Source organism: Rhinoraja longicauda, chromosome 25 (genome assembly GCF_053455715.1).
Source record: "Rhinoraja longicauda isolate Sanriku21f chromosome 25, sRhiLon1.1, whole genome shotgun sequence".
NCBI classification, from domain to species: domain Eukaryota; kingdom Metazoa; phylum Chordata; class Chondrichthyes; order Rajiformes; family Arhynchobatidae; genus Rhinoraja; species Rhinoraja longicauda.
In genome coordinates this window covers 9,612,081-9,636,544 of record NC_135977.1, presented here as the reverse complement: position 1 = coordinate 9,636,544, position 24,464 = coordinate 9,612,081, and the positions used below count along the sequence as shown (strand labels likewise).

At 48.0% G+C, this 24,464-nt stretch overlaps 2 protein-coding genes and 2 non-coding genes across 4 annotated transcripts; all 4 read left to right on the top strand.

The window, feature by feature from the left end:
* The first annotated feature begins 6,265 nt into the window (after positions 1–6,265).
* On the top strand, positions 6,266–11,466 carry LOC144605664 (cytochrome c oxidase subunit 6A, mitochondrial-like). Its single transcript, XM_078421141.1, has 3 exons — positions 6,266–6,429; positions 9,701–9,843; positions 11,223–11,466. The coding sequence occupies exons 1-3, from the start codon at positions 6,336–6,338 to the stop codon at positions 11,313–11,315; spliced, it is 330 nt and encodes a 109-aa protein (XP_078277267.1). The 5' UTR covers positions 6,266–6,335; the 3' UTR covers positions 11,316–11,466.
* Positions 11,467–13,651: 2,185 nt separating this feature from the next.
* trnak-uuu (transfer RNA lysine (anticodon UUU)) lies at positions 13,652–13,724 on the top strand. Its single transcript has one exon. It is a non-coding gene; the product is annotated as a tRNA-Lys (tRNA).
* Positions 13,725–16,891: 3,167 nt separating this feature from the next.
* On the top strand, positions 16,892–16,964 carry trnak-uuu (transfer RNA lysine (anticodon UUU)). The gene has a single exon. It is a non-coding gene; the product is annotated as a tRNA-Lys (tRNA).
* A 465-nt stretch (positions 16,965–17,429) lies between these two features.
* triap1 (TP53 regulated inhibitor of apoptosis 1) lies at positions 17,430–22,712 on the top strand. Its single transcript, XM_078421077.1, has 2 exons — positions 17,430–17,582; positions 21,309–22,712. The coding sequence occupies exons 1-2, from the start codon at positions 17,436–17,438 to the stop codon at positions 21,402–21,404; spliced, it is 243 nt and encodes an 80-aa protein (XP_078277203.1). The 5' UTR covers positions 17,430–17,435; the 3' UTR covers positions 21,405–22,712.
* The last annotated feature ends 1,752 nt before the right edge of the window (positions 22,713–24,464 follow it).

Sequence of the window (24,464 nt, the reverse complement as noted above, 5' to 3'; positions counted from 1 at the left end):
AAGGTGTCTCCTTCACAGAACCAAGAGAAAAGGAAGCAGGTGCATACAAGAGCTTCTGCTACACCATGGGTAAAGATGGTGGCCGATGTTTACCCTTCTTGCTCCATCTTGCTCCAACTCCATATTCCTTCTGAAAAGAAGGGTCCCAACCCAAATTGCTGACTATCCTTTCCCTCCACAGATGCAGCCTGACCCATTGAGATCCTCCGGCACTTTGTCTTTTCAGAGAGTTGAGAGTTTAGAGATACAGCAGGGAAACAGGCCCTCCGGTCCACCGAGTCCACGCCAACGATCGATCACCCATTCACACAAGTTCCAGGTAATCTCACTTTCTCATTCACTCCCTACATACAGAGGCCAATTAACGTACAAACCCACACGTCTTTGGGATGTGGGAGGAAACCGGAGCGCCCGGAGGAAACTCACAGTCACAGGAAGAACGTGCAAACTCCACACACAGTGCACCCGAGGTCAGGATCGAACCTGGGTCCCTGCCCTGCTGGATTACTCAAGATTCCAGCATCTACAGTTAGTTCCTTGTGTCTCCTTGCAAGTGTCCAACAGCGCCACCCACTGTACAGACACTGACCAGTCGCTTCCTATTCTATTTTAACTCAGAGCCCAGGCTTTGAGCCAAAGTTGTAACATCAACTGAAGAGGAAATACATTGTTAGCAACATCTCCTGGGAATATTTGCTTGGGTTTTGAGCGTTTAAAAGAAAATACAAGTAATGGCCCAATTTATATCCCCACAGTTTGAAAGCTATTCCAAACAGTTGGCAATCAGTAGTTACTTTTAGGTGTGTAGCTGAGCCAAGACTAACACTTCATCTCCCCATAGGTTTTAACTGAATTGTAATAAAACTTTCACAGCTGTTCACAGCTCTGACATTGGATGTTAGGATCCAAAATTTGCCCTCCCTCTCTTTTTGTTTACAATTGGAAACAAAAAGCTGGCATCACTAAGAGAGACCTCGATGCTTTTAGATTCCCGTTAAAATTCTAACTGGTTTGCTCGTCCGTCAGGGAGGGGAACCAGCCAACCTTACCCGGTCTGTTCAAAATATAACTCCACTCTTGTGACATCTAATTGCCCTTTAGAAATCCCCCTCAGGTGCATAGAAACATAGAGACATAGAAACATAGAAAATAGATGCAGGTGGAGGCCATTTGGCCCTTTGAGCCTGCACCGCCATTCATTATGATCATGGCTGATCATTCATAATCAGTAACCTGTGCCAGCCTTCTCCCCATATCCCTTGATTCCACTAGCCCCTTGAGCTCTATCTAATTCTCTTTTAAATTCATCCAGTGAATTGGCCTCCACTGCCTTCTGTGGCAGAGAATTCCACAAATTCACAACTCTCTGGGTGAAAAAGTTTTTTCTCACCTCAGTTTTAAATGACCTCCCCTTTATTCTTAGACCGTGGCTCCTGGTTCTGGACTCCCCCAACATTGGCAACATTTTTCCTGCATCTAGCTTGTCCAGTCCTTTCATAATTTTATACATCTCTATAAGATCCCCTCTCATCCTTCTAAACTCCAGTGAATACAAGCCCAGTCTTTCCAATCTTTCCTCAAATGACAGTCCCGCCATCCCGGGGATTAACCTCGTGAACTTACGCTGCACTGCCTCAATAGCAAGGATGTCCTTCCTAAAATTAGACCAAAACTGCACACAATACTCAAGATGTGGTCTCACCAGGGCCCTGTACAACTGCAGAATGCACTCTTTACTCCAATACTCAAATCCTCTCGTTATGAAGGCCAACATGCCATTAGCTTTCTTCACTGCCTGCTGTACCTCCACACTTACTTTCAGTGACTAGTGCACAAGGACACCCAGGTCTCGTTGCACTTCCCCTTTACCTGATCTGACACCATTGAGATAATAATCTGCCTCCTTGTGTTTGCCACCAAAGTGGATAACCGCACATTTATCTACATTATACTTCATCTGCCATGCATCTGCCCACTCACTCAACCTGTCCAAGTCACCCTGCAACCTCCTAACATCCTTCACACTACCACCCAGTTCACACTACCACCCAGCTTTATGTCATCTGCAAACCTGCTAGTGTTACTTCTAATTCCATCATCCAAATCATTAATATATAGTAAATAGTTGCGGCCTCAGCACCGAGCCTTGCGGCACTCCACTCGCCACTGCCGGTCATTCTGAAAAGGACCCGTTTATTCCGACTCTTTGCTTCCTGTCTGCCAACCAATTCTCTATCCATGTCAATACCCTACCCCCAATACCATGTGCTCTAATTTTGCCCACCAATCTCCTGTGTGGGACCTTATCAGAGGCTTTCTGAAAGTCCAGATTCACTATATCCACTGGCTCTCCCTCATCCATTTTACTTGTTACATCCTCAAAAAATTCCAGATTAGTCAAGCAGGATTTCCCCTTCATAAATCCATGCTGACTTGGACCAATCTTTTTACTGCTATCCAAATGTGCCGTTATTACCTCTTTAATAATTGACTCCTGCATCTTCCCCACCACCGATATCAGGCAAACTGGTCTATAATTCCCCGTTTTTTCTCTCACTCCTTTCTTGAAAAGTGGGATAACATTAGCTACCCTCCAATTCACAGGAACTGATCCTGAATCTATAGAACATTGGAAAATGATCACCTATGCGTCCACGATTTCTAGAGCCACCTCCTTGAGTACCCTGGGATGCAGACCTGGGGATTTATCAGCCTTCAGTGCCATCAGTCTACCCAATGCTATTTCTCGCCTAATGCAAATTTCTTTTAGTTTCTCCATCTCCCTAGATCCTCCGTCCTCTAGTACATCTGGGAGATTGTTTGTGTCTTCCTTAGTGAAGACAGAACCGAAGTACCTGTTCAACTCTTCTGCCATTTCCTTGTGCCTAACATAGAATATATAACAGTGCGCACAAGAACAGGCCCTTCGGTCCATAATGTCTGTGCCGACACGATGCCAAGACCATCTTTTTAGTTTAGTTTAGTTTAGAGATACAACACGGAAACAGGCCCTTCGGCCCACCTGGTTCGCACCAACCAGCGATCTCTGCACACTAACACTATCCTACACACTCTCGGGACAATTTACAATTATACTGGCCAATTAACTTACAAACCTGTACGTCTTTGGAGTGGAAGAAAACTGGAGCACCCGGGGAAAACCCACGCGGGGAGAATGTACAAACGCAGTTCAGACAGCACCAGTAATCAGGATGGAACCCGGGTCTCTGGTGCTGTAAGGCAGCAACTCTACCGCTGCGACACAGTGCTGGCCATATCTCCCTGCACATAACTCATTTCCTTCCATTCCTTTCATATCCATATGCCTATCCAAAAGGTCTCTTAAATGCCACTATCATATCTGCCTCAACCACCACCCCAGGCACCCTGCATCCTCTGCGTAAAACACTTGTCTTGTGTCTCTCCTTTAAACATTGCCTCTCTCACCTTAATGCTACGCCCTCTAGTGTTTGACTTTTCCATGCTGGGACGAAGGTTCTAACTGTCTACCCTATCTATCCCTCTTGTAATTTGAAATAATTCTATCAGGTCTCTCCGCAACCTCGGGCGCTCCAGAGAAAACAATCCAAGTCTGTCCAACCTCTCCCTGTAGCTAACACCCTCTAATCTGGGCATCATTCTGGTAAACCTGAAGCTGCAGCCATTTCTAAGAAAGATTTTAAAAAGCTTGAGAAACATGCCTGTGCACCTCCAGGCACCGTTCTCCAACACCGCCCTACGTTCATCTTCTTACACACTCTGTCTAACATTGGAACCATCAGATCGCCAGGATGTTTACCGCAACTCTGCTTCCTGAGGGCATCTCCATTGGTAACCAAAACCAGGCCTCAGCACCCCAAAATTCAGACTTCCCCTAACCTCCCCTCCCACCCTGCTGCTAAACGGCATCTTTCAGTATGGTAGCTGTTTCTGTGCATGACCTGCTTTTAAAAAAATAATATTGAAATCACATTTGGAATTTTGCCTGTTTTAAAAGGCATGCTTGTTTTAGTTTAGTTTAGAGATGCAGCGTGGAAACAGGCCCTTTGGCCCACCGAGTCCGCACCGACCAGTGATCCCTGCACATTAATGCACCTGCCACCTAATTTACAATGGAATTTTAATATAAATGGAAATTTAAAATGGAAATCACTAATCTGAACAATGGTTTCACTGTAATTGGAGTCATAAGTTCATATGTTCTAGGAGCAGAATTAGGTCATTCGGCCCATCAAGTCTACTCCACCATTCAATATGATCATGGCTGATCATCCACTCCGCCATTCAATCATGGCTGATCAATCTTTCCCTCTCAACACTATTCTCCTGTCTTTGTCTCATAACCCTTGACACCCTTACTAATCAAGAATCTGTCAATCACTGCCTTAAAATATCCATTAACTTGGCCTCCACAGCTGTCTGTGGCAATAAATTCCACAGATTCACCATCCTCTGACTAAAGAAATTCCCTCCTCATTTCCTTTCTAAATGTACGTCATTTTATTCTGAGGCTGTGACCTCTGGTCCTAGACTCTCCCACTAGTGGAAACATCTTCTCCACATCCACTCAATCCAGGCCTTTTACTATTCAGTAAGTTTCAATGAAGTCCCCCCCCCCCCCCCCCCCTCATCCTTCTAAACTCCAGCGAGTGCAGGCCCAGAGTCCAGGCCTTGCAGAAGCTGGAGAGCTCCCCTTGGTCCCTGCAAGCCCACATTAAATCGGGCCAGTTGATCTCACAGGCCGTCCACATACAAGAGTGGGGGATATCGAGGTGGAGATGGTGACAAGGTCACGGCCGCCCATTGTAAAGCCCCCCCCCCCCCCATCAGATCTCCGTGATATGCTTTGGCAGGGGGTTCCAAATACAGCACTCACAGATTAATTGGCCTCTGTAAATTGCCTCTGGTGCATAAGAAGTGGATTCAAAAGTGGAATAACATAGAATTAGAGCAAACGGGTGATCAATGGTCAGCATGAGCTCAGTGGGCTGAAGGGCCAGTAGCAATGCTGTATCTCTAGACTCTGGACAGTGGATTTAGCTGTTGTGCACATTCCCAACGAGTTCAGCTCCAGGTTAGGAGAATTTGCCTTCATTTATTTATATATTTATTAAGAATAAGGGGGTAGGCCATGTTGGACTGAGATGAGGTAAAACGTTTTCACTCAGAGAGTTGTGAATCTGTAGTATTCTCTGCCACAGAGGGCAGTGGAGGCCAATTCTCTGAATGCGTTCAAGAGAGAGAGAGCTAGATAGAGCTCTTGAGGATAGTGTTTTCAAGAGAGAGTTAGATATAGCTCATAGGGCTAACAGAATCAAGACAAGGCCCATATGGGGAGAAAGCAGGAACGGGGTACTGATTGAGAATGATCAGCCATGATCACATTGAATGGCGGTGCGTACAGGCTCGAAGGGCCGAATGGCCTCCTCCTGCACCTATTGTCTATATTTCCCGCAATGGGTGACTTTTCGGATCGAGACCCTTCTTCAGACTTTAATTAATTTGTTCTTTCCACCTCTAGTGCCCCCCCCCCCCCCATCATTGACTCTCCAGTCTGAAGAAGGAGGGGGGTCTCGACTGTCCATGAGTTCTCCTGAGATGCTGCCTGACCTGTTGTGTTACTCCAAACCATGTTGTGACTAACTCAGATGTCAAACCAGCATCTGCAGTTCCTTCCTCCGCGGTTTACAGCGCCTGTTGTTGATGATGATGATGATGATGCTGCTGTTGTTGTCGATGATGATGCTGCTGTTGTCGATGATGATGCTGCTGTTGTCGATGATGATGCTGCTGTTGTCGATGATGATGATGCTGCTGTTGTCGATGATGATGCTGCTGTTGTTGTCGATGATGATGCTGCTGTTGTTGTCGATGATGATGCTGCTGTTGTCGATGATGATGCTGCTGTTGTTGTCGATGATGATGCTGCTGTTGTCGATGATGATGCTGCTGTTGTCGATGATGATGCTGCTGTTGTTGTCGATGATGATGCTGCTGTTGTCGATGATGATGCTGCTGTTGTCGATGATGATGCTGCTGTTGTTGTCGATGATGATGCTGCTGTTGTCGATGATGATGATGCTGCTGTTGTCGATGATGATGCTGCTGCTGTTGTCGATGATGATGCTGCTGTTGTCGATGATGATGCTGCTGCTGTTGTCGATGATGATGCTGCTGTTGTCGATGATGACGCTGCTGTTGTCGATGATGACGCTGCTGTTGTCGATGATGACGCTGCTGTTGTCGATGATGACGCTGCTGCTGTCGAGGCGGGGCTGGGCTGGGCCGGGCCGGGTAGTGGGCCGCCCACTGACGAGTAGGCCCGGCGGTGTAAGATGGCGGCGGCGTGGACTCAGCTCGTCCGCAGGAGCTTCAACAGCGGCGCCCGGCAACTGTCGGCGGCCGCCGGCGCTGAGGAGCATCAGGGAGGTGAGCACCGTCCGTGGTGGGGTGGGGTGATGGTGGTGACCCCCCCCCCCTCCCCCTGGGTGGGGGAGGCCGGGCAGGAGAGGGGAAGGTAAACGGGCTGGGCTTGTGTGACCTTGCGGGCCCAGGCCTTGCTCGGCTGCACAGGGACCTTTCGCTTTAATTTCTGAGGTGCAATGAAAAGCTTCGTTGTCCAAACACCCATCAGGTTTACCGTGCATCGGTCCAATCAGTTCAGGATCGTGTCTTCAGGCAGCTACCCTGCCTCTGCAGAATATACAGTAGTTCTCAGCATTGACAGGAAGGAACTGCAGATGCTGGTTATAGACTGAAGATAGAAACAAAATGCTGAGGTCACTCAGCGGGACAAGCTGTACCTCTGCTGTGCCTTGTGTCAGAATGCTGCATTTGGTGTCTATTCCTCAGCATTGACCATTGTAGCACAGCAGTTCCCTGCTCAAAATCCAATGTCCTCAATGGGGCAGAGGTGAATCAGACAGTAACCTAGCAGCTAGGCTACTATCCGATTCACTCCTAGCTGATGGAAGGATGGTTCAGAAGCCTGATAATGGAGGGGGAGAAACTGTTCATGAGTCTGGTGGTGCTTGCGTTCAAGTTTCTGTATCTTCTCGCAATAGACAATAGGTGCAGGAGTAAGCCATTCGGCCCTTCGAGCCAGCACCACCATTCAATGTGATCATGGCTGATCATTCTCAATCAGTACCCCGTTCCTGCCTTCTCCCCATACTCCACTATCCTTAAGAGCTCTATCTAGCTCTCTCTTGAATGCATTCAGAGAATTGGCCTCCACTGCCTTCTGAGGCAGTGAATTCCACAGATTTACAACTCTCTGACTGAAAAAGTTTTTCCTCATCTCCGTTCTAAACGGCCTACCCCTTATTCTTAAACTGTGGCCCCTGGTTCTGGACTCCCCCAACATTGGGAACATGTTTCCTGCCTCTAACGTGTCCAACCCCTTAATAATCTTATATGTTTCGATAAGATCCCCTCTCATCCTTCAAAATTCAAGTGTCTACAAGCCTAGCCGCTCCAGTCTTTCAACATATGACAGTCCCGCCATTCCTGGAATTAACCTAGTAAACTTACGCTGCACGCCCACAATAGCAAGAAGGAAAGCGGGAAGAGAGTAGGATGGAGGAAGTTGTGGGCCTGAGCTCCTGTGTACAGGGTGTACCGTCAGTGCCTCTTGCCCAATCACGATACTGCACACCCAGTCACGTCCTGTTGCTGTAAGCAATGACTGAGGCCGTGATGTGTGTCTATGGTGGTTACTGGTGAGGTGAGATTTGACCCCGTTAAGTGCAAAGGGGAAGATACAAAGTGCAGAATATTGTTCTCAGCATTGTGGCGCAGCAGTCCCGTAGACAAAGTCCAATGTCCTTAATGGGATAGAGGTGAATCGAACAGTACCCTAGGTTATGGAAGGACACTTGATAATGGTGAGGATAGAAAATAACTGCAGATGCTGGTACAAATCGATTTATTCACAAAATGCTGGAGTAACTCAGCAGGGCAGGCAGCATCTCGGGAGAGAAGGAATGGGTGACGTTTCGGGTCGAGACCCTTCTTCAGACAAATGGCTGTTTCTGAGTCTGTTGGTATGCCCTTCAAAGCTTCTGTCTGGGAGTTGGGAGAACAAGCAATGACTGGGGTGGAACATCTTTGATTATGTCGACTGCTTTTCCAAGACAGCCTGAAGTGTAGATGCAGTCAATGGCGGGAAGTCTGGTCTTTCTGTGTGATGGATTTGGCTACATCTACAACTCACTGGGGTGGGGAGGGTTCTTGAATAGTGTCCTGAGGCAGCTGCCCTGCATGCTTGTGAAAGAGGGAAGAGAGAGGGATGGAGGAAGTTCTGGGGCTGAGCTCCTGTGTAACAATGATCTGGGTGTACCAATGACCTCTTTCCCAGTCCCACTGCTGCAGTCTGTTACTGTAAGCAATTACTGAGGCCAAAGTGTAAGACAGACGGGTGAGACTTGCCCACAATTATAATCGGGGTTTTGTTTTAAAGGGAATGTTTGTAAAAAATGTTCTAAATTATTTTGACTGGCACAACTTTCCCAAAATAGAGTTTCAGGATTGCAGAATGTCGTGTGGTCGTCAAGGTCAGAGAGTAATATGGGATGGGAACAACCTCTTCAACCCAGTTCATCCTAGCTGCCTGTCTCATTCCTGTAGAAACAAGGGACTGTAGATTCTGGTTTACAAAATAAGACACAAAAGCGGGTCAAGCAGCATCTCTGGGAAAATACGGATAGGTAACACTTTGGGATGGGACCCTTCTTCAGACTGAACAGGGTCCTGACCCAAACCATCATCAATCCATGTTCTTCAGAGATGCTGCCTGACCCACTGAGTTATTCCAGCACTTTCCGTCTCATTTTCCTGCCTGTGGTCTGTATCTCGCAAAACATTCCCAACCTGTATACATATTCAAATGTCTTTTAAATGTTCTTGTATCTGCCCCAACCACTTTCTCTGGCCATTGTCAGAATTAAAGTATATTTTAATTTGTTTATCTCGGCCGCACACTACGAAATGGTATGTACAAACTTTACATTTAGATTCAACACACCTCGGCCTGCTGTGCTATTTAATAAGATCAAGTCTGTTTTCTTTTTTACCCTGGCAACTTTTTCACCCCCTTATTAAGTCTACTCTGCCATCCAATCATGGCTGATCTATTTTTCCCTCTCAACTTCTTTCTCCTGCTTTCTCCCCGTAACTTTTGATGCCCTTCCTAATCAAGAACCTATCAATCTCTAAACCTATCAATATTAACGTCCTTCCTTTAAATAAAGAGACTAATATAGTACACAGTGCTCCAGATGATGCCTTGCCAAACCTGTATACAAAGGTGTGGAGGTATATTTCTCCTTGTGTGATAATATTTTGTTAACTTTCCCATCTACTTGTGTTCTTGCCTCCTGGCCTTTGTGAATCATGCACTACTTATAAATTCCTCCATTTGCCAAATCTTTGCTTGCTCACTTAATAAGATGAGTTTGATCTTTACCTCTGTTTTGCAATGCCTCAAGTCCCCACAAAATGTCATGGGAAAGTTTACATCTGTAATGGAAGTACTGCTAAATGATAGGTGTGTGAGATTTGGTCGTGTCAGAACGGAACCGATGCTGGACCAACACTGTACACTATTGTTGCTTTGTAATGGCAGTAAGGCTGTTGTCGAAACATAATCTTAATGTATTATAATTTGGCTTTAGCTGTGGTATTTACTCTCATTCAACAGGTCGCATGTGGAAAATCTTGAGTTTTGTTGTTGCTGTTCCGGGAGTATCCGTCTGTATGTTGAACTGTTACTTGAAGGCACAGCAACACAGCCACGAGAAGAACGACTTTGTTGCTTATGAGCACCTTCGCATCAGGAGCAAAGTAAGTACTGCATTTATCTCAAATGAGGGCCGACAGAACATAGTGCAGTGTAGGAAAGAACTGCAGGTGCTGGCTTAAATCGAAGGTAAGATAGAAAATGCTGAAGTAACGCAGCGGGACAGGCAACTGTTTCGGGTCAAGACCCTTCTTCAGACTGATCAGTGTAGCACAGGAACAGCCCCTTTGGCTCACCGAACACGATGCCAATTTAAACTAATCTTATCTGCCTATATGTGATCTATATCCCTCCATTCTCTAAGTATCCATTTGCCTATCTAAAAGCTTCTTAAACACCACTTTCGTGTCTGCCTCAACCATCACCCCAGACAACGCTTTCCATGTTTCCATCACCCTCTATGTAAGAAAAAACATGCCCAACACATCTCTTTTACACTTTGCCCCTCTTACCTTAAAGCTATACCTAATAGCCAGGGAATTTTCTACAACTCATAATGCCATGGTTTCTGTGTAAAAAATATAGTATTAAAAATCAAAACAGCCGGGCACTTTTACAAGTGAAATGAAATTTTATATTAGCAAGTCACCTACAATACCTGAAGTGCTAATTACTGATTGGATTGAACATGGCTCTTTTAGTTACCCAGGACTTTTCAAACTCCTGGAGAAGAACCTTTGTTTTGGTGGGAGGTCAACATCAATATTTTCCTTCCATGTAGTTTGTGCCATCTGAATTCTGCATTCATTTTGTCTAAACAGTAGAATTTAGACCGTCAGAATTTATACCCTTGAGAAGCTACCTCCATTGCTGGCAATAAGATGAAATGATTTCCCAATAGATTAATATGAATTGAAGATTGGGCTTCGGTGTATTTGAAGGAAACTAACCAGTTTTAGACATTAGATTGGCAATCATTGGCAGATATTTACTACAATAAAATGGGCCACCAACACGGAAAAAAACCTCTCAAACTACCAGCTCTCTCCAAGTACCACAATTCCTGGACACAGTAGTTTGGTAATAACTACAACCCACGGTGAAATGGGCTGCAAGGAGGGATAAAGATTACGTTTGGCTGTGGAAAAGGAAACGTTATTCAGGTGGAATGGTGGGGTGGGCAATCCACACACAAGGTCATCTCACTACGCTGTCCATGAATCCTTGTGGTGTTATCAAGGTTACTTTAATTATGCTGGGTTTGAAGAATGGGAAGTGGCTCTATCAATCTCTGGGAGTTCAGACATTGAAAATGTAAGATAGACACAAAATGCTGGGGTAACTCAGCGGGACAGGCAGCATCTCTGGAGAGAAGGAATGGGTGACGTTTCGGGTCGAGACCCTTCTGAAGAAACTGTATCGTTGTTTCTATTTATTTTGGAAAAGTAGTATTAATGTGCACGTCTACCATTTTGTTTCACAGCCATTTCCTTGGGGCGATGGTAACCACAGTCTCTTCCACAATTCCCATACTAATCCTCTGCCCACCGGCTTTGAAGATACAGAGGATCACTGAAATTTTCGGAGCAGAGAAGAATGCCCCAGAGATTATGGATGATTTGTTCGATCCTAATTATATAAATGCGTTATCCGACAAAGTGCAGAAACCAGAATCAAGTGTTGACCTCAATTGAGGTAACACCATAATAAATATATTATGAAAAATTGGATGGTGTTGGCTGCTTTTCATTTAAAATATATATTTTTAAACTGCTATCGCTGGAAATCAGAAATGAAAGCTGAATGTGGAAATTACTCAGCAAGTTGGGCTGAGTTGTGGGAAGAAACTCCGTTAATGTTTCGGGTTGAAGACTCGTCAGGATCTGAGAGATTCAGCATTATTGAGTGGCAGAACTAAGCTCCTAACGTTATAGGAAATCATTCCACCATGAAGCTTTAATGCATTGTTAGGGTTTAGCAGTGGAGCTGGATAATAAGCTGTGTTGGTAACCAAGACCTTCACTAAAAGATTTCTCTTCATATCCAGCTCCACGACTAAATCCTACAGTGCATCAGCGACCCACACTACTTTGGTACCAACACTGCTTTGAGTGCCTGAGGAAACCAACAAAAGGTTTTCCTGAAGACAGACACAAAATGCTGGAGTAACTCAGTGGGGGTCAGGCAGCACCTGTGGAGAAAATAAATAGGTGATTTTCGGGTTGAGACGCGTCTGAAGAAGGGTCTCGACCCAAAATGTCACCTATTCATTTTCTTCAGAGATGCTGCCTGTCCCACAGAGTCACTCCAGCCTTTTGTGTCGGTCTTCGTTTTAAACCAGCTGTTCCTCCCTACATAAGTTTTCCTGACTTGCAAATATAATGCTCTTCCCTTCAAAAGAAATCATGGAGTTGTTCAAAAAGGTGATTTCACACCAATTTTTCAAGTGCATTTAGCAAAGAGCAATGAATACAAGCCTTTCCATCAATACATCCAAATCAAGTAATTGAACGTTTAAGAAAAGAAAAGTGAATATAGTTGGTCGGTACCTTGGTGTTGTTAACAGCAGCCTGCAGTTCTTTAATTTTCTACGTTATCAGGCCCTATCTATTGTACTTGAGTTTGAACTGATTGATTTGTTTGCGTATCATGCAAAACAGCTTTTCACTAGACCGTGCTGCATGTGACAATAAGCCCAACCCAGTAATTTAACTTTAAATCCAGTAATATTAATTTCTTGAAAAACTAAATGGAAGTTGCTGGAAATTAGAAATAATATGTCAGAAACACTCGGAGCAAGCAGTATCTGTGCAAAAACATTGGGCCGAAGACCCTTTGTCAGCACTGTATTAATGACATTAAATTATAACTAGTTTCCAAATCACTGATATTCTGTTGTCCTCTAGGATCAATTTGCAAACGATTAATGTGTTATAGTTTAGATGCTGATGCAATTTATGGGGAATTTTCACGCAGTTCATTGGATTGAACCTGTTGACTAAAATTGAATTATCTCCAAAATAGTTGAAATAACCTTGGTACTTCAAACCTAGGAGAAGAAACTATCTTGGGTGCATTAGAAACAGAAACATAGAAAGACAGGTGCAGGAGGAGGCCATTCAGCCCTTCGAGCCAGCATCGCCATTCAATATGATCATGGCTGATCATCTAAAATCTAAGTTCCTGCTTTTTCTCTATATCCCTTGGTTCCATTAGCCCTAACAACTAAAATCAAACTCCCTCTTGGAAACATCCAGTGAATTGGCCTCCACTGCCATCATGTGTCTGCCTAATCCTTGGAATCCAGACATCATACTGCCACGTCTATGGTGTAACCTCTCAGGCTCATACAAAAGATAGACGCAAAATGCTGGAGTAACTAAGTGGGACAAGTCGACCCGAAACGTCACCCATTCCTTCTCTCCAGAGATGCTGCCTGTCCTGCTGAGTTACTCCAACATTTTGTGTCTATCTTTGATTTAAACCAGCATCTGCAGTTCCTTCATACACACTAAGGCTCGTACATCCTTCCTAATGTCTGGTATCCAGAGATTCTCACTGTACTTGAGGATAACTTAACCAGCGCTCTATGTACATATATAGTGTTCAGTTGAGAAAAACGTTGTCACTCCAGTTCTCTAGATATAATGAGCAGAGTTCTTTGGCTTTTTTGGTTACTTTATGTACAGGCAGATTCTGTGGAGAGCAAAATGGTTTAAATATTTCATTTGAAATGGAGAAAGTCAGTATTAAATTACTGGGGAAGGAGGAGGTGTAGGAGAGAGCAAGGCGGAGGTCTGATAGAGACTTGGCGATGTAATTACTGGCTGGAAGAAAGCAGTAAAAGTGTGTTTAGAGAAGATACGTAAAAGAAGGCAGAAAATTGAAATACCAGAAGAGTTTTCTTAGAGAGCCCGGATAGCTCAGTCGGTAGAGCATCAGACTTTTAATCTGAGGGTCCAGGGTTCAAGTCCCTGTTCGGGCGGTTACTTTTAGGGTGGCGTAGTGTTAGAGTTACTGCTTTACAGCGCCCTAGTTGGGGTTGTACGTTCTCTATGTGAGCGCGTGGGTTTTCTCCGGCTGCTCTGGTTTCTTGCGATACTCCAAAGGCTGTATATACACAAAATGCTGGAGTAACTCAGCAGGTCAGGCAGCATGGCAGAGAAGGTGTGGGTGACGTTTCGGGTCGAGACCCTTCTTCAGACTGATGTCAGGGGGGGCGGGACAAAGGAAGGATATAGGTGGAGACAGGAAGATAGAGGGAGATCTGGGAAGGGGGAGAGGGACAGAGGAACTATCTAAAGTTGGAGAAGTCAATGTTCATACCACTGGGCTGCAAGCTGCCCAGGCGAAATATGAGGTGCTCCAACTCACTATGGCACTGGAGGAGGCCCGTTAATTCGCCTTTGTAAATTATCCTTAGTGTATTGGATAGAATAAATGTACGGGTGATTGTTGGTTGGTGTGCACTAATGTGGGCCAAAGGGCCTGTTTCCACTCTGTATCTCTAAACTAAACTAAATTAGAAGTTGGAGTGGTTCCGTTGGTGGAGCTGCTACCTTCACCTAAGTTATTTTCTAACCTCCGTTGTTCTCCCTGTGATTTTATGGGTTTCATCCGGATGCTCCAGTTTCTTCCCAAATCCCAACAGCAAGCAGGTTGGCTATTTGGTCGCTGTAAATTGCCCCTGATCAGTGTCAGACTGTGGACAGTTGATGCGGATGTGGGGAGACAAAAAAAAGACTCATGTAAGATTAGTGTAAATGGACCGTTAATGGTCAGCATGGACCCAGTGGGCCGAAGGGCCTCTTTCCGCATTGTAACTCTTTGTGAAATTTATAACATGGAGGTAAAAACAATAGAACATAGAACGTAGAACAGTACAGCCAAGGAACGGGCCCAACGGCATGATTCCAGATGAAACTAATCTCCAATGCCAGCACATGATCCACATCTCTCCATTCCCGACAGGTCCATGTGCCTATCCAGAAGCCTCTTAAATGCCACTATCAGCACTATCCACCACTACCCAAGGCAGCATGTTCCAGGCACCCACAACTCTGGGTAAAAAACCTTGCCCCGCACATCTCCTTTAAAGATTAAAGGCGTAACTTTAAGTTTAGGGGGTTAACAATTAAAGGAGAAGGGCGGGGTAAGTTGTTTACACAGAAAAGTGCTGCTCGAGTTGGTGATAGAGGCAGTAATGATAGGGGCATTTAAGAGACTTTAGACTTTAGAGAAAGCGTGGAAACAGGCCCTTCGGCCTACCAAGTCCGCTCTGACAAGCTATTGCCCGATACAATAGCACTATCCTACACATTAGGACATTTTACATTTACCCCGGAGAAAACTCACAAGGTCACAGGGAGAATGTACAAACTCCATACAGTCAGCAGCCGTAGTCAGGATCGAACCCCGGTCTCTGGCGCCGTAAGGTTGCAACTCTACTGCTGCGCCACCGCTTTTAGATAGGCACATGCATATACAGGGGATGGAGGGATACGGATCACATGCAGGCAGAGGAGATTTGTTTAACTTGGCATCCTATTTTCCCCTGACATTGTGGGCCAAAGGGCCTGTTGAGTAGACTTGATGGGCCGAATGGCCTAATGTACAACAATACAATACAATATCCTTTATTGTCATTGTACAAATACAACGAGATTTTGAATGTCGCTTCCATATCGATGCTATCAAATCAAATATATATATAAATCACGGCGAAAATGAACAACAAAAGGGGGGGGAAGGAAAAAGAAAAAGGGGGAACAAGGTAAATGGCAAAAAAAGGTTCATGCAGGGGTCAGTTGTGCCAGATGACCCTGGGGGCAGAGACAGATCATGGCGGGCTCTCAGCAGGGCCGATTCAGAGCAGCTACAGCTCTAAGGACAAAGCTGTTCCTTAGTCTGGAGGTGCGGGCGTAGAAGGCTTTATAACGTCTGCCGGATGGATGTAATTCAAACAGACGGTGGCATGGGAGTGTGGAGTCTTTGTAGATGCTGTTGGCTTTCCTGAGGCAGCATGCGTTGTAGATGTCCTCCAGGGCTGGCAGCTGTGTCGCAATGATCCTCTGCGCTCTGCAGACGACCCGCTGAAGAGCTTTCCTGTCCGCTGCCGTGCAGCTGAGATACCACACATAGATGCCGTATGTCAGTATGCTCTCTGTAGTGCAGCGGTACGTCATCAGAAGCTGATGCGGCAGACCGACCTTTTTTAGTGTTCTCAGGAAAAACTGCATAATTCTGCTCCTATCACTTATGATCTAATGATGCTGTACTATACTGTTCAACATCCTTTACAATTGTTAAATTCACTGTGAGGTCTTGAAGCCTGGGACAGTGACCTCTTTGTCTTTGGCCAGTTCTCTGTTCCATTGAATGTGTCGGAAGGAACTGCAGATGCTGACCCAAAACGTCACCCATTCCTTTTCTCCAGAGATGCTGTCTATCCCACTGAGTTACTCCAGCTTTTTTTTGCCAGATGTTCCTTTAAAGTTCAACATAAACTCCAGCAACAGCACCTCAATTCTGACCTGGATCCCAACAGACATTTTTCTGCAACTTTACGCCATTTATATAACTTTTCTTTTATCAAGTCAATCAATGCATTTTCCTGCAGACCTGTTTAGCAACTGCACATTGCAGAAGCAGATGAATCTATTTCCCTTACCACTGAAATGCCCCATTATAAGCCATTATGCTTCAAAATGAATAACACTGCATAACAATATACACTACTCAGGGAAAGTTACACACAAATGATTGTCATGAAATTGTTCAATGTGAAAATTTAATTTTTATAAAAAGCACAAAATCCCAATTAACAAATGATTGTGTCAAGGATTGCAAGTTAAGTTTGAGAACAGTTTGAATTCAATCTATCAGAACTGCTTGCAGGATGATGACTAAAAATAGTTGTGCAACATTGCAATGGGTGCATTTGAAGAAGATCATTTCAAAGGGAGAGAGGATGCAATTATGTAACAATATAATGTCTACAGTAGAAAGAGTTGCGCAGTTAAAATTTAAAAAGTATAAATTGCTGGAAGAAATCATCTAAAGAGGCAAAGGGATCTGACATCAAAACTATCTGCAAAATGAAGTGGTTGGTCAGAATGCTCCAAATTAACTATCGGCACCCATTTAGTCAGGGCCCGGATAGCTCAGTCGGTAGAGCATCAGACTTTTAATCTGAGGGTCCAGGGTTCAAGTCCCTGTTCGGGCGGTTAGATTTTTAATTTGTTTGTTTTTTAAAAAAAAAATTGGTCTTTTATCATATACAACATTGATCCGATGCCAATTAGAATTCAATCTGGTCCATCCCAGTCGGTGGAAGGGGCCGCCCGCCGCTCGGGGTGTTGAAGAGCGGCCTCGTGGAGGCGCGGGGCGCTGCAGGAAGCGGGCGGTCCACTGCCAGCATCAAACATGGCGCACCAGACATAAACCAGGCCGCCAACATCAAACATGGCAACACCAGACACAAGCCCAACTGCCAGCATAAAACATGGCCCGTCAGACACAAAGCCCGACTGCCAGCATCAAACATGGCCCGTCAGACACAAACCAGGCCGACAGCATCAAACATGGCGCACCAGACACAAGCCCAACTGCCCGTATCAAACATGGCGTCCCCACCCCACCAGCCCGGCCATGACGCTAATGTGCGACGCCCCGGGAGGGGAGGAGCGGCGCCGCCATGAACAGTGTGGGCAGCGAGTGCCTGGAGCTGAAGCGCGGCTACGACCTCTGCTTCAACCGCTGGTTCGCAGAGAAGTTCCTGAAAGGAGAGCGCAGCCCGGACCCGTGCAGAGAGCTCTTCAAACAGTACCAGGAGTGCGTGAAGGTGAGGCCGGGGGACAGGGCTGGGGACGGCTAGAGGAGAGGGGGGGAAGTGGTTGGGGGATGGTTGTAGTCTAGGGGTGGGGAGGGTAAATGGGTGTGGGGGATGGAGAGGGGAAGGTGAGGAGATGGGGAATGGAGGGGTGGAGAATGAATCTGGTGGAGAGGGATAGGAGGGTTGGGACAGAAGGGATGGGGTGAGGGTAGGAGGGGGGACAGAAAGGATGGGGAGAGGGGTGGGGGTAGGAGGGGGACAGAAGGGATGGGGTGAGGGGTGGGGGTAGGAGGGGGACAGAAGGGGTGGGGAGAGGGATGGGGGTAGGAGGGGGACAGAAGGGGTGGGGCGGGGGTGGGGGTAGGAGGGGGACAGAAGGGGTGGGGAGAGGGTGGGGGTAGGAGGGGGACAGAAGGGGTGGGGCGGGGGTGGGGGTAGGAGGGGGTCAGAAGGGGTGGGGATAGGAGGGGGACAGAAGGGGTGGGGCGGGGGTGGGGGTAGGAGGGGGACAGAAGGGGTGGGGCGGGGGTGGGGGTAGGAGGGGGACAGAAGGGGTGGGGAGATGGTGGGGGTAGGAGGGGGACAGAAGGGGTGGAGCGGGGGTGGGGGTAGGAGGAGGACAGAAGGGGTGGGGAGAGGGTGGGGGTAGGAGGGGTTCAGAAGGGGTGGGGAGAGGGTGGGGGTAGGAGGGGGTCAGAAGGGGTGGGGAGAGGGTGGGGGTAGGAGGTGGTCAGAAGGGGTGGGGAGAGGGTGGGGGTAGGAGGGGGACAGAAGGGGTGGGGCGGGGTTGGGGGTAGGTGGGGGTAGGAGGGGGACAGAAGGGCGGGGGTGGGGGTAGGAGGGGGACAGAAGGGGTGGGGAGAGGGTGGGTGTAGGAGGGGGACAGAAGGGGTGGGGCGGGGGTGGGGGTAGGAGGGGGTCAGAAGGGGTGGGGAGAGGGGTGGGGGTAGGAGGGGGACAGAAGGGGTGGGGAGAGGGGTGGGGGTAGGAGGGGGACAGAAGGGGTGGGGAGAGGGGTGGGGGTAGGAGGGGGACAGAAGGGGTGGGGAGAGGGGTGGGGGTAGGGGTAGGAGGGGGACAGAAGGGATGGGGTGAGGGTGGGGGTAGGAGGGGGACAGAAGGGGTGGGGCGGGGGTGGGGGTAGGAGGGGGACAGAAGGGGTGGGGAGAGGGTGGGGGTAGGAGGGGGACAGAAAGGATGGGGAGAGGGGTGGGGGTAGGAGGGGGACAGAAGGGGTGGGGCGGGGGTGGGGGTAGGAGGGGGACAGAAGGGGTGGGGCGGGGGTGGGGGTAGGAGGGGGACAGAAGGGGTGGGGAGAGGGTGGGGGTAGGAGGGGGACAGAAAGGATGGGGAGAGGGGTGGGGGTAGGAGGGGGACAGAAGGGGTGGGGCGGGGGTGGGGGTAGGAGGGGGACAGAAGGGATGGGGAGAGGGGTGGGGGTAGGAGGGGGACAGAAGGGGTGGGGCGGGGGTGGGGGTAGGAGGGGGACAGAAGGGGTGGGGAGAGGGTGGGAGTAGGAGGGGGACAGAAGGGGTGGGGCGGGGGACAGAAGGGGTGGGGAGAGGGTGGGGGTAGGAGGGGGACAGAAGGGGTGGGGCGGGGGTGGGGGTAGGAGGGGGTCAGAAGGGGTGGGGTGGGGGTAGGAGGGGGTCAGAAGGGGTGGGGCGGGGGTGGGGGTAGGAGGGGGACAGAAGGGGTGGGGCGGGGGTGGGGGTAGGAGGGGGTCAGAAGGGGTGGGGAGAGGGTGGGGGTAGGAGGGGGACAGAAGGGGTGGGGCGGGGGTGGGGGTAGGAGGGGGACAGAAGGGGTGGGGAGAGGGTGGGGGTAGGAGGGGGACAGAAGGGGTGGGGCGGGGGTGGGGGTAGGAGGGGGTCAGAAGGGGTGGGGCGGGGGTGGGGGTAGGAGGGGGTCAGAAGGGGTGGGGCGGGGGTGGGGGTAGGAGGGGGTCAGAAGGGGTGGGGAGAGGGTGGGGATAGGAGGGGGACAGAAGGGGTGGGGCGGGGGTGGGGGTAGGAGGGGGACAGAAGGGGTGGGGCGGGGGTGGGGGTAGGAGGAGGACAGAAGGGGTGGGGAGATGGTGGGGGTAGGAGGGGGACAGAAGGGGTGGAGCGGGGGTGGGGGTAGGAGGAGGACAGAAGGGGTGGGGAGAGGGTGGGGGTAGGAGGGGTTCAGAAGGGGTGGGGAGAGGGTGGGGGTAGGAGGGGGTCAGAAGGGGTGGGGAGAGGGTGGGGTAGGAGGTGGTCAGAAGGGGTGGGGAGAGGGTGGGGGTAGGAGGGGGACAGAAGGGGTGGGGCGGGGGTGGGGGTAGGTGGGGGTAGGAGGGGGACAGAAGGGCGGGGGTGGGGGTAGGAGGGGGACAGAAGGGGTGGGGAGAGGGTGGGGGTAGGAGGGGGACAGAAGGGGTGGGGCGGGGGTGGGGGTAGGAGGGGGTCAGAAGGGGTGGGGCGGGGTGGGGGTAGGAGGGGGTCAGAAGGGGTGGGGCGGGGGTGGGGGTAGGAGGGGGTCAGAAGGGGTGGGGCGGGGGTGGGGGTAGGAGGGGGACAGAAGGGGTGGGGCGGGGGTGGGGGTAGGAGGGGGACAGAAGGGGTGGGGAGATGGTGGGGGTAGGAGGGGGACAGAAGGGGTGGAGCGGGGGTAGGGGTAGGAGGGGGACAGAAGGGGTTGGGAGAGGGTGGGGGTAGGAGGGGTTCAGAAGGGGTGGGGAGAGGGTGGGGGTCAGAAGGGGTGGGGAGAGGGTGGGGGTAGGAGGTGGTCAGAAGGGGTGGGGAGAGGGTGGGGGTGTGGAGTGGGTCAGAAGGGGTGGGGAGAGGGTGGGGGTAGGAGGGGGTCAGAAGGGGTGGGGAGAGTGGGGGTAGGAGGGGGTCAGAAGGGGTGGGGAGAGGGTGGGGGTCAGAAGGGGTGGGGAGAGGGTGGGGGTAGGAGGGGGTCAGAAGGGGTGGGGGTCAGAAGGGGTGGGGAGAGGGTGGGGGTAGGAGGGGGTCAGAAGGGGTGGGGAGAGGGTAGGGGTAGGAGGGGGACAGAAGGTTGGGGAGAGGGTGTGGGTAGGAGGGGTGGACAGAAGGGATGGGGAGAGGGGTGGGGGTAGGAGGGGGAGACAGAAGGGATGGGGTGAAGGTGGGGGTAGGAGGGAGGGGACAGAAGGTATGGAGGGAGGGGTGGGGGGCAAGGGATGAGGAGAAGATGAGGAGAGGGGTGGGGTAGGAGGGAGCGGACAGAAGAGATGGGGATAGGGGGGACAGAAGGGATTAGGAGGGGGATGGGGATAGGAAGGGCCATGGCGGAGTGGGAGGGTGGGGTAATCCGACATGATGGCTACCTCTTGTGTGCAGGTTGTGCAATTTCACCGAAGCCAATTAACCTACAAACCTGCACGTCTTTAGAGTGTGGGAGAAAACTCACACGGTCACGGGGAGAAAGCACAAACTCCGTACTGACAAGCACCCGTGGTCAGGATCAAACCCGGTCTCTGGTGCTGTAAGGCAGCATCTCTACCGCTGCGCCACCGTGCCGGACAAAGCTGGAGGACAGTTGGTGTTATTTCTTCATTGAGAAAGGGCAGCAGGGATAAGTCATGCAACTACAGGCCAGTGAGCCTATCCTTTCTATTTCTGTACAGTTGGATTCGGGTTAGCCAGCGTGGCTTTGTGGTGGGAGAAACCCTTTCACTAATTTATGGGGACATTAACTTTGGGTTTCACATTTAAAAGGTTTAAGAGGTTTTTATTTTATTCACAGAAAGCCATCAAAGAAAAGGAAATCCCAATTGAAGGGCTGGAGTTCATGGGCCCCAGGAGAGAAAAGCCTCATCATGGAAGTGCCGGATCATCATGATGTGACGAGGACACTGGACTCTTGCCTCCATTATTCCTTCTCTGAACTTAAACATCCATTTGTACAGCCTGATATCACAGGAGATGCAGGAGGCAGGATTTGATCCATCACTGTTAGGCTCCAGTTATTGTTTGATTATTAATTTTCTGGAATAGCAGTTGTGAATCACTTACAAAGAGATCATGAAGTTGGTGAATTTGCAATTCCCTTGTACAGTTTTTTTCTAACATTGAAGTGATATATATCTTTGATGGTTCACGTGAAGCGCAGATGCTCAAAATAAGAATATGCTATGGTAATGTTCAGATTTCTGCATTGAGCTCCAACTAACTACATCATGTATCAGAGAGGTATTTTGTAACACACAAAGTTTTAATATATTCCCTTAAATCTTTTTTTGCCGTCTTGCTTCTTTTACAGGTTTATTTTACAGGTATGTGTAGACTTCACTGTACAAACCCTTGTTGTTATACAACAGGCTGTTCCATTATTGTGTCTGAAATTTCACCTTGCCTTGTTCTCCAGAGATGACCTGCTGAGTTACTTTAGAGATACAGCGCGGAAACAGGCCCTTCGGCCCAACGCGCCGACCAGCAATCCCCGTACATTAGCACTATCCTACACACCAGTGACAATTCACAATTTTACCAAAGCCAATTATCCTGTAGTCTTTGGAATGTGGGAGGAAATGGGAGATCCCGGAGAAAACCCATGCAGTCACATGTGACAATAAAGAATCATTGAACATAGGCTTATGGACCTTGCAACAAAAATCACACCCCAAAAAGACATGGATATCAAGTGGATCGTAAAACGATCAGCTCCAAACTTCCCTTCTAAATAATCCTTCCTCATAAATGAATCCAAATCCAAGACAGCCCTGGAACTATTTTCACCAGAAGGACTGAAGCAATTTCTCAAAAGCCACTGTGACTTTCTCAACTGCAATTAGGATTGGGGGGGAAAAAAGCACGGGTCTTGTCATCCTGTGTATAAAGAATGCACACAATCCCATCCACTATTGTTGTAGATCAATAATTCCTTGATTTTCAATTATTTGATTTATGAATTTTCATCCTAAAACTATTGATCCTTTTGGCTAGGATTCATGAAGTTATTATCTGCCATACCAAACAGCAGGCTACTCTTTCCATGTACGAATGTACTCCACCAGCATGTATCATGTACAACCGTTACAATTTTTTTTTAATTACTCCATAAAACATTTTCCAGCAATGGATTCCTTTCATAAATTGAACTTAGGGAAATGAGAATTAAAAGCATTTTGAAAATTGGGATTGAATTTAGTTTGTGAAAATCTTTACTTGTTACAACTTACATGTGGATCCAGTCCCACACTCAAAGTACTTGACTCTGAGTGTCGAAACAAAGAACTGCAGATGCTATTTTAAACCATGGATAGACACAAAGAGCTGGAGTATCTCAATGGGTCAGGCAGCTTCTCTGGAAAAGTGTCCCAACCCAGTCTGAAGAAGGCTCCTGACCCAAAATGTCACCCATCCTTCCAGTCTGAAGAAGGGTCCCGATCTGAAACGTCACCCATCCTTTTTCTTCAGAGAAGCTGCTTGACCCGCTGAGTTATTCCAGCACTTTGTGTCTATCTGTGCTTGACTTTGAAGTGGCCGTATTTCCATACAAATCACTCAATTGTTCACGTCAACTGACTTGGAGCAACCTATCACAGTTCCTAGTGACTGACAGGAATGAATAAGGCAAAAAATATTCCAAAAAAGTGTAAGGATATTTTAGTAATGTCATGAAAAATAGGTGAATCGTCCATTTATCTGCGAACTTCTTTCAGGTTGGTTTTGACTTTTTCCCGGATTTATCTCCAGCTTCTTTAAAAACATATTTGACAACATTTTCAGTAGGATTTTCAAGTGTCCATTCCAAGAGAGTCTTAGCCAGATCAGTACGTCTGTGCATGGCAATGGGAACACAGAATACTATTTACCAAGGTCTACGGGAAGATTAATGGGCATATTTATTTTAGTCTATGATAAAATCTGTAGAATTATTGATCAGAACTCGGATTTGTGGAGTTATTTTGCAAAGAATAATAGCAATTTGTCCATGCCCACCTAAGCTAGTTCTATTGCCCCCGTTATACCTCTAAGTTGTTCCAGTCCATGTCCAAATCTTTTTAATGTTGTTACTGTACCTGCCTCAACCAGTTTCTCTGGCAGTTCATTCCCTCAGTGCAAAGTTGCCCCTAAGTTCCTTTTAAATTTTCTCCTCTCACCTTAAACCGATACCCTCTCATTTCAGATTCCTTTCCCTGAGGAAAAAAAAGACTGCATGCATTAACCATATCTATGCCCCTGATGATCTTAAACACCTTTATGATACTACTCCTCAGACTCTTGCACTTCAAGGAATAAAGTTGTCGCCTGTCCAAACCCTCCCGATAACTCAGGCGCTCAAATCCGGGCAACATTCTCATAAATCCTCTTTGGACTCTTTCCAGTTTAATGACCTCGTCCCTACAGCAGGGTAACTAAAACTATGCACAATACCCCAAGTGTGCCAATATGTTGTACAACTGCGACATAATGTCCCAACTCCTATACTCAAAGCCCTGACTGATGAAGGCCAGTGTGCTAAATGCATTCACCACCATGTCCCCCTTTGACACCACTTTCAGAGAACTAAGTACTTGATCAATTGATTGGTTAAATGATACTTTATTAACACATGTGGCATGTCACAGAAAAATTCCACGTCATTTGACAGCTTGTTCCACATATCCACCAGCCTTTGTGTGAAAAAGTTACCTCAGCTCCCCTTTAAATCTTTTTCCTCACCTTATCTATGCCCCTCATCTATATACTAAAACTCTTGTTTGTTTGTTTGTTAGTTCCTGAACTACAGTCAAAACGGTACACGATAGCACAACAATTTGAGGCCCACCTTACTCACCGTCGTCTCTTTGGTGCCAATGGAAGAAGTTTCATTGAAATCAGTTATATTTTTAAAGTTATTCACATTTTAAAGTTTAAATCTATCCTAGGGAGGGGATGGAGAGGAGGGAGGATAAGG

Excerpts from the sequence above, each read along its gene's own strand:
- LOC144605664 (XM_078421141.1), top strand. The coding sequence starts at position 6,336 with ATGGCGGCGGCGTGGACTCAGCTCGTCCGCAGGAGCTTCAACAGCGGC. Across the intron at positions 6,430-9,700 it reads CGCTGAGGAGCATCAGGGAG|GTCGCATGTGGAAAATCTTG; the intron begins GTGAGCACCGTC and ends CTCATTCAACAG. Across the intron at positions 9,844-11,222 it reads ACCTTCGCATCAGGAGCAAA|CCATTTCCTTGGGGCGATGG; the intron begins GTAAGTACTGCA and ends TTTGTTTCACAG.
- triap1 (XM_078421077.1), top strand. The coding sequence starts at position 17,436 with ATGAACAGTGTGGGCAGCGAGTGCCTGGAGCTGAAGCGCGGCTACGAC. Across the intron at positions 17,583-21,308 it reads AGTACCAGGAGTGCGTGAAG|AAAGCCATCAAAGAAAAGGA; the intron begins GTGAGGCCGGGG and ends TTTTATTCACAG.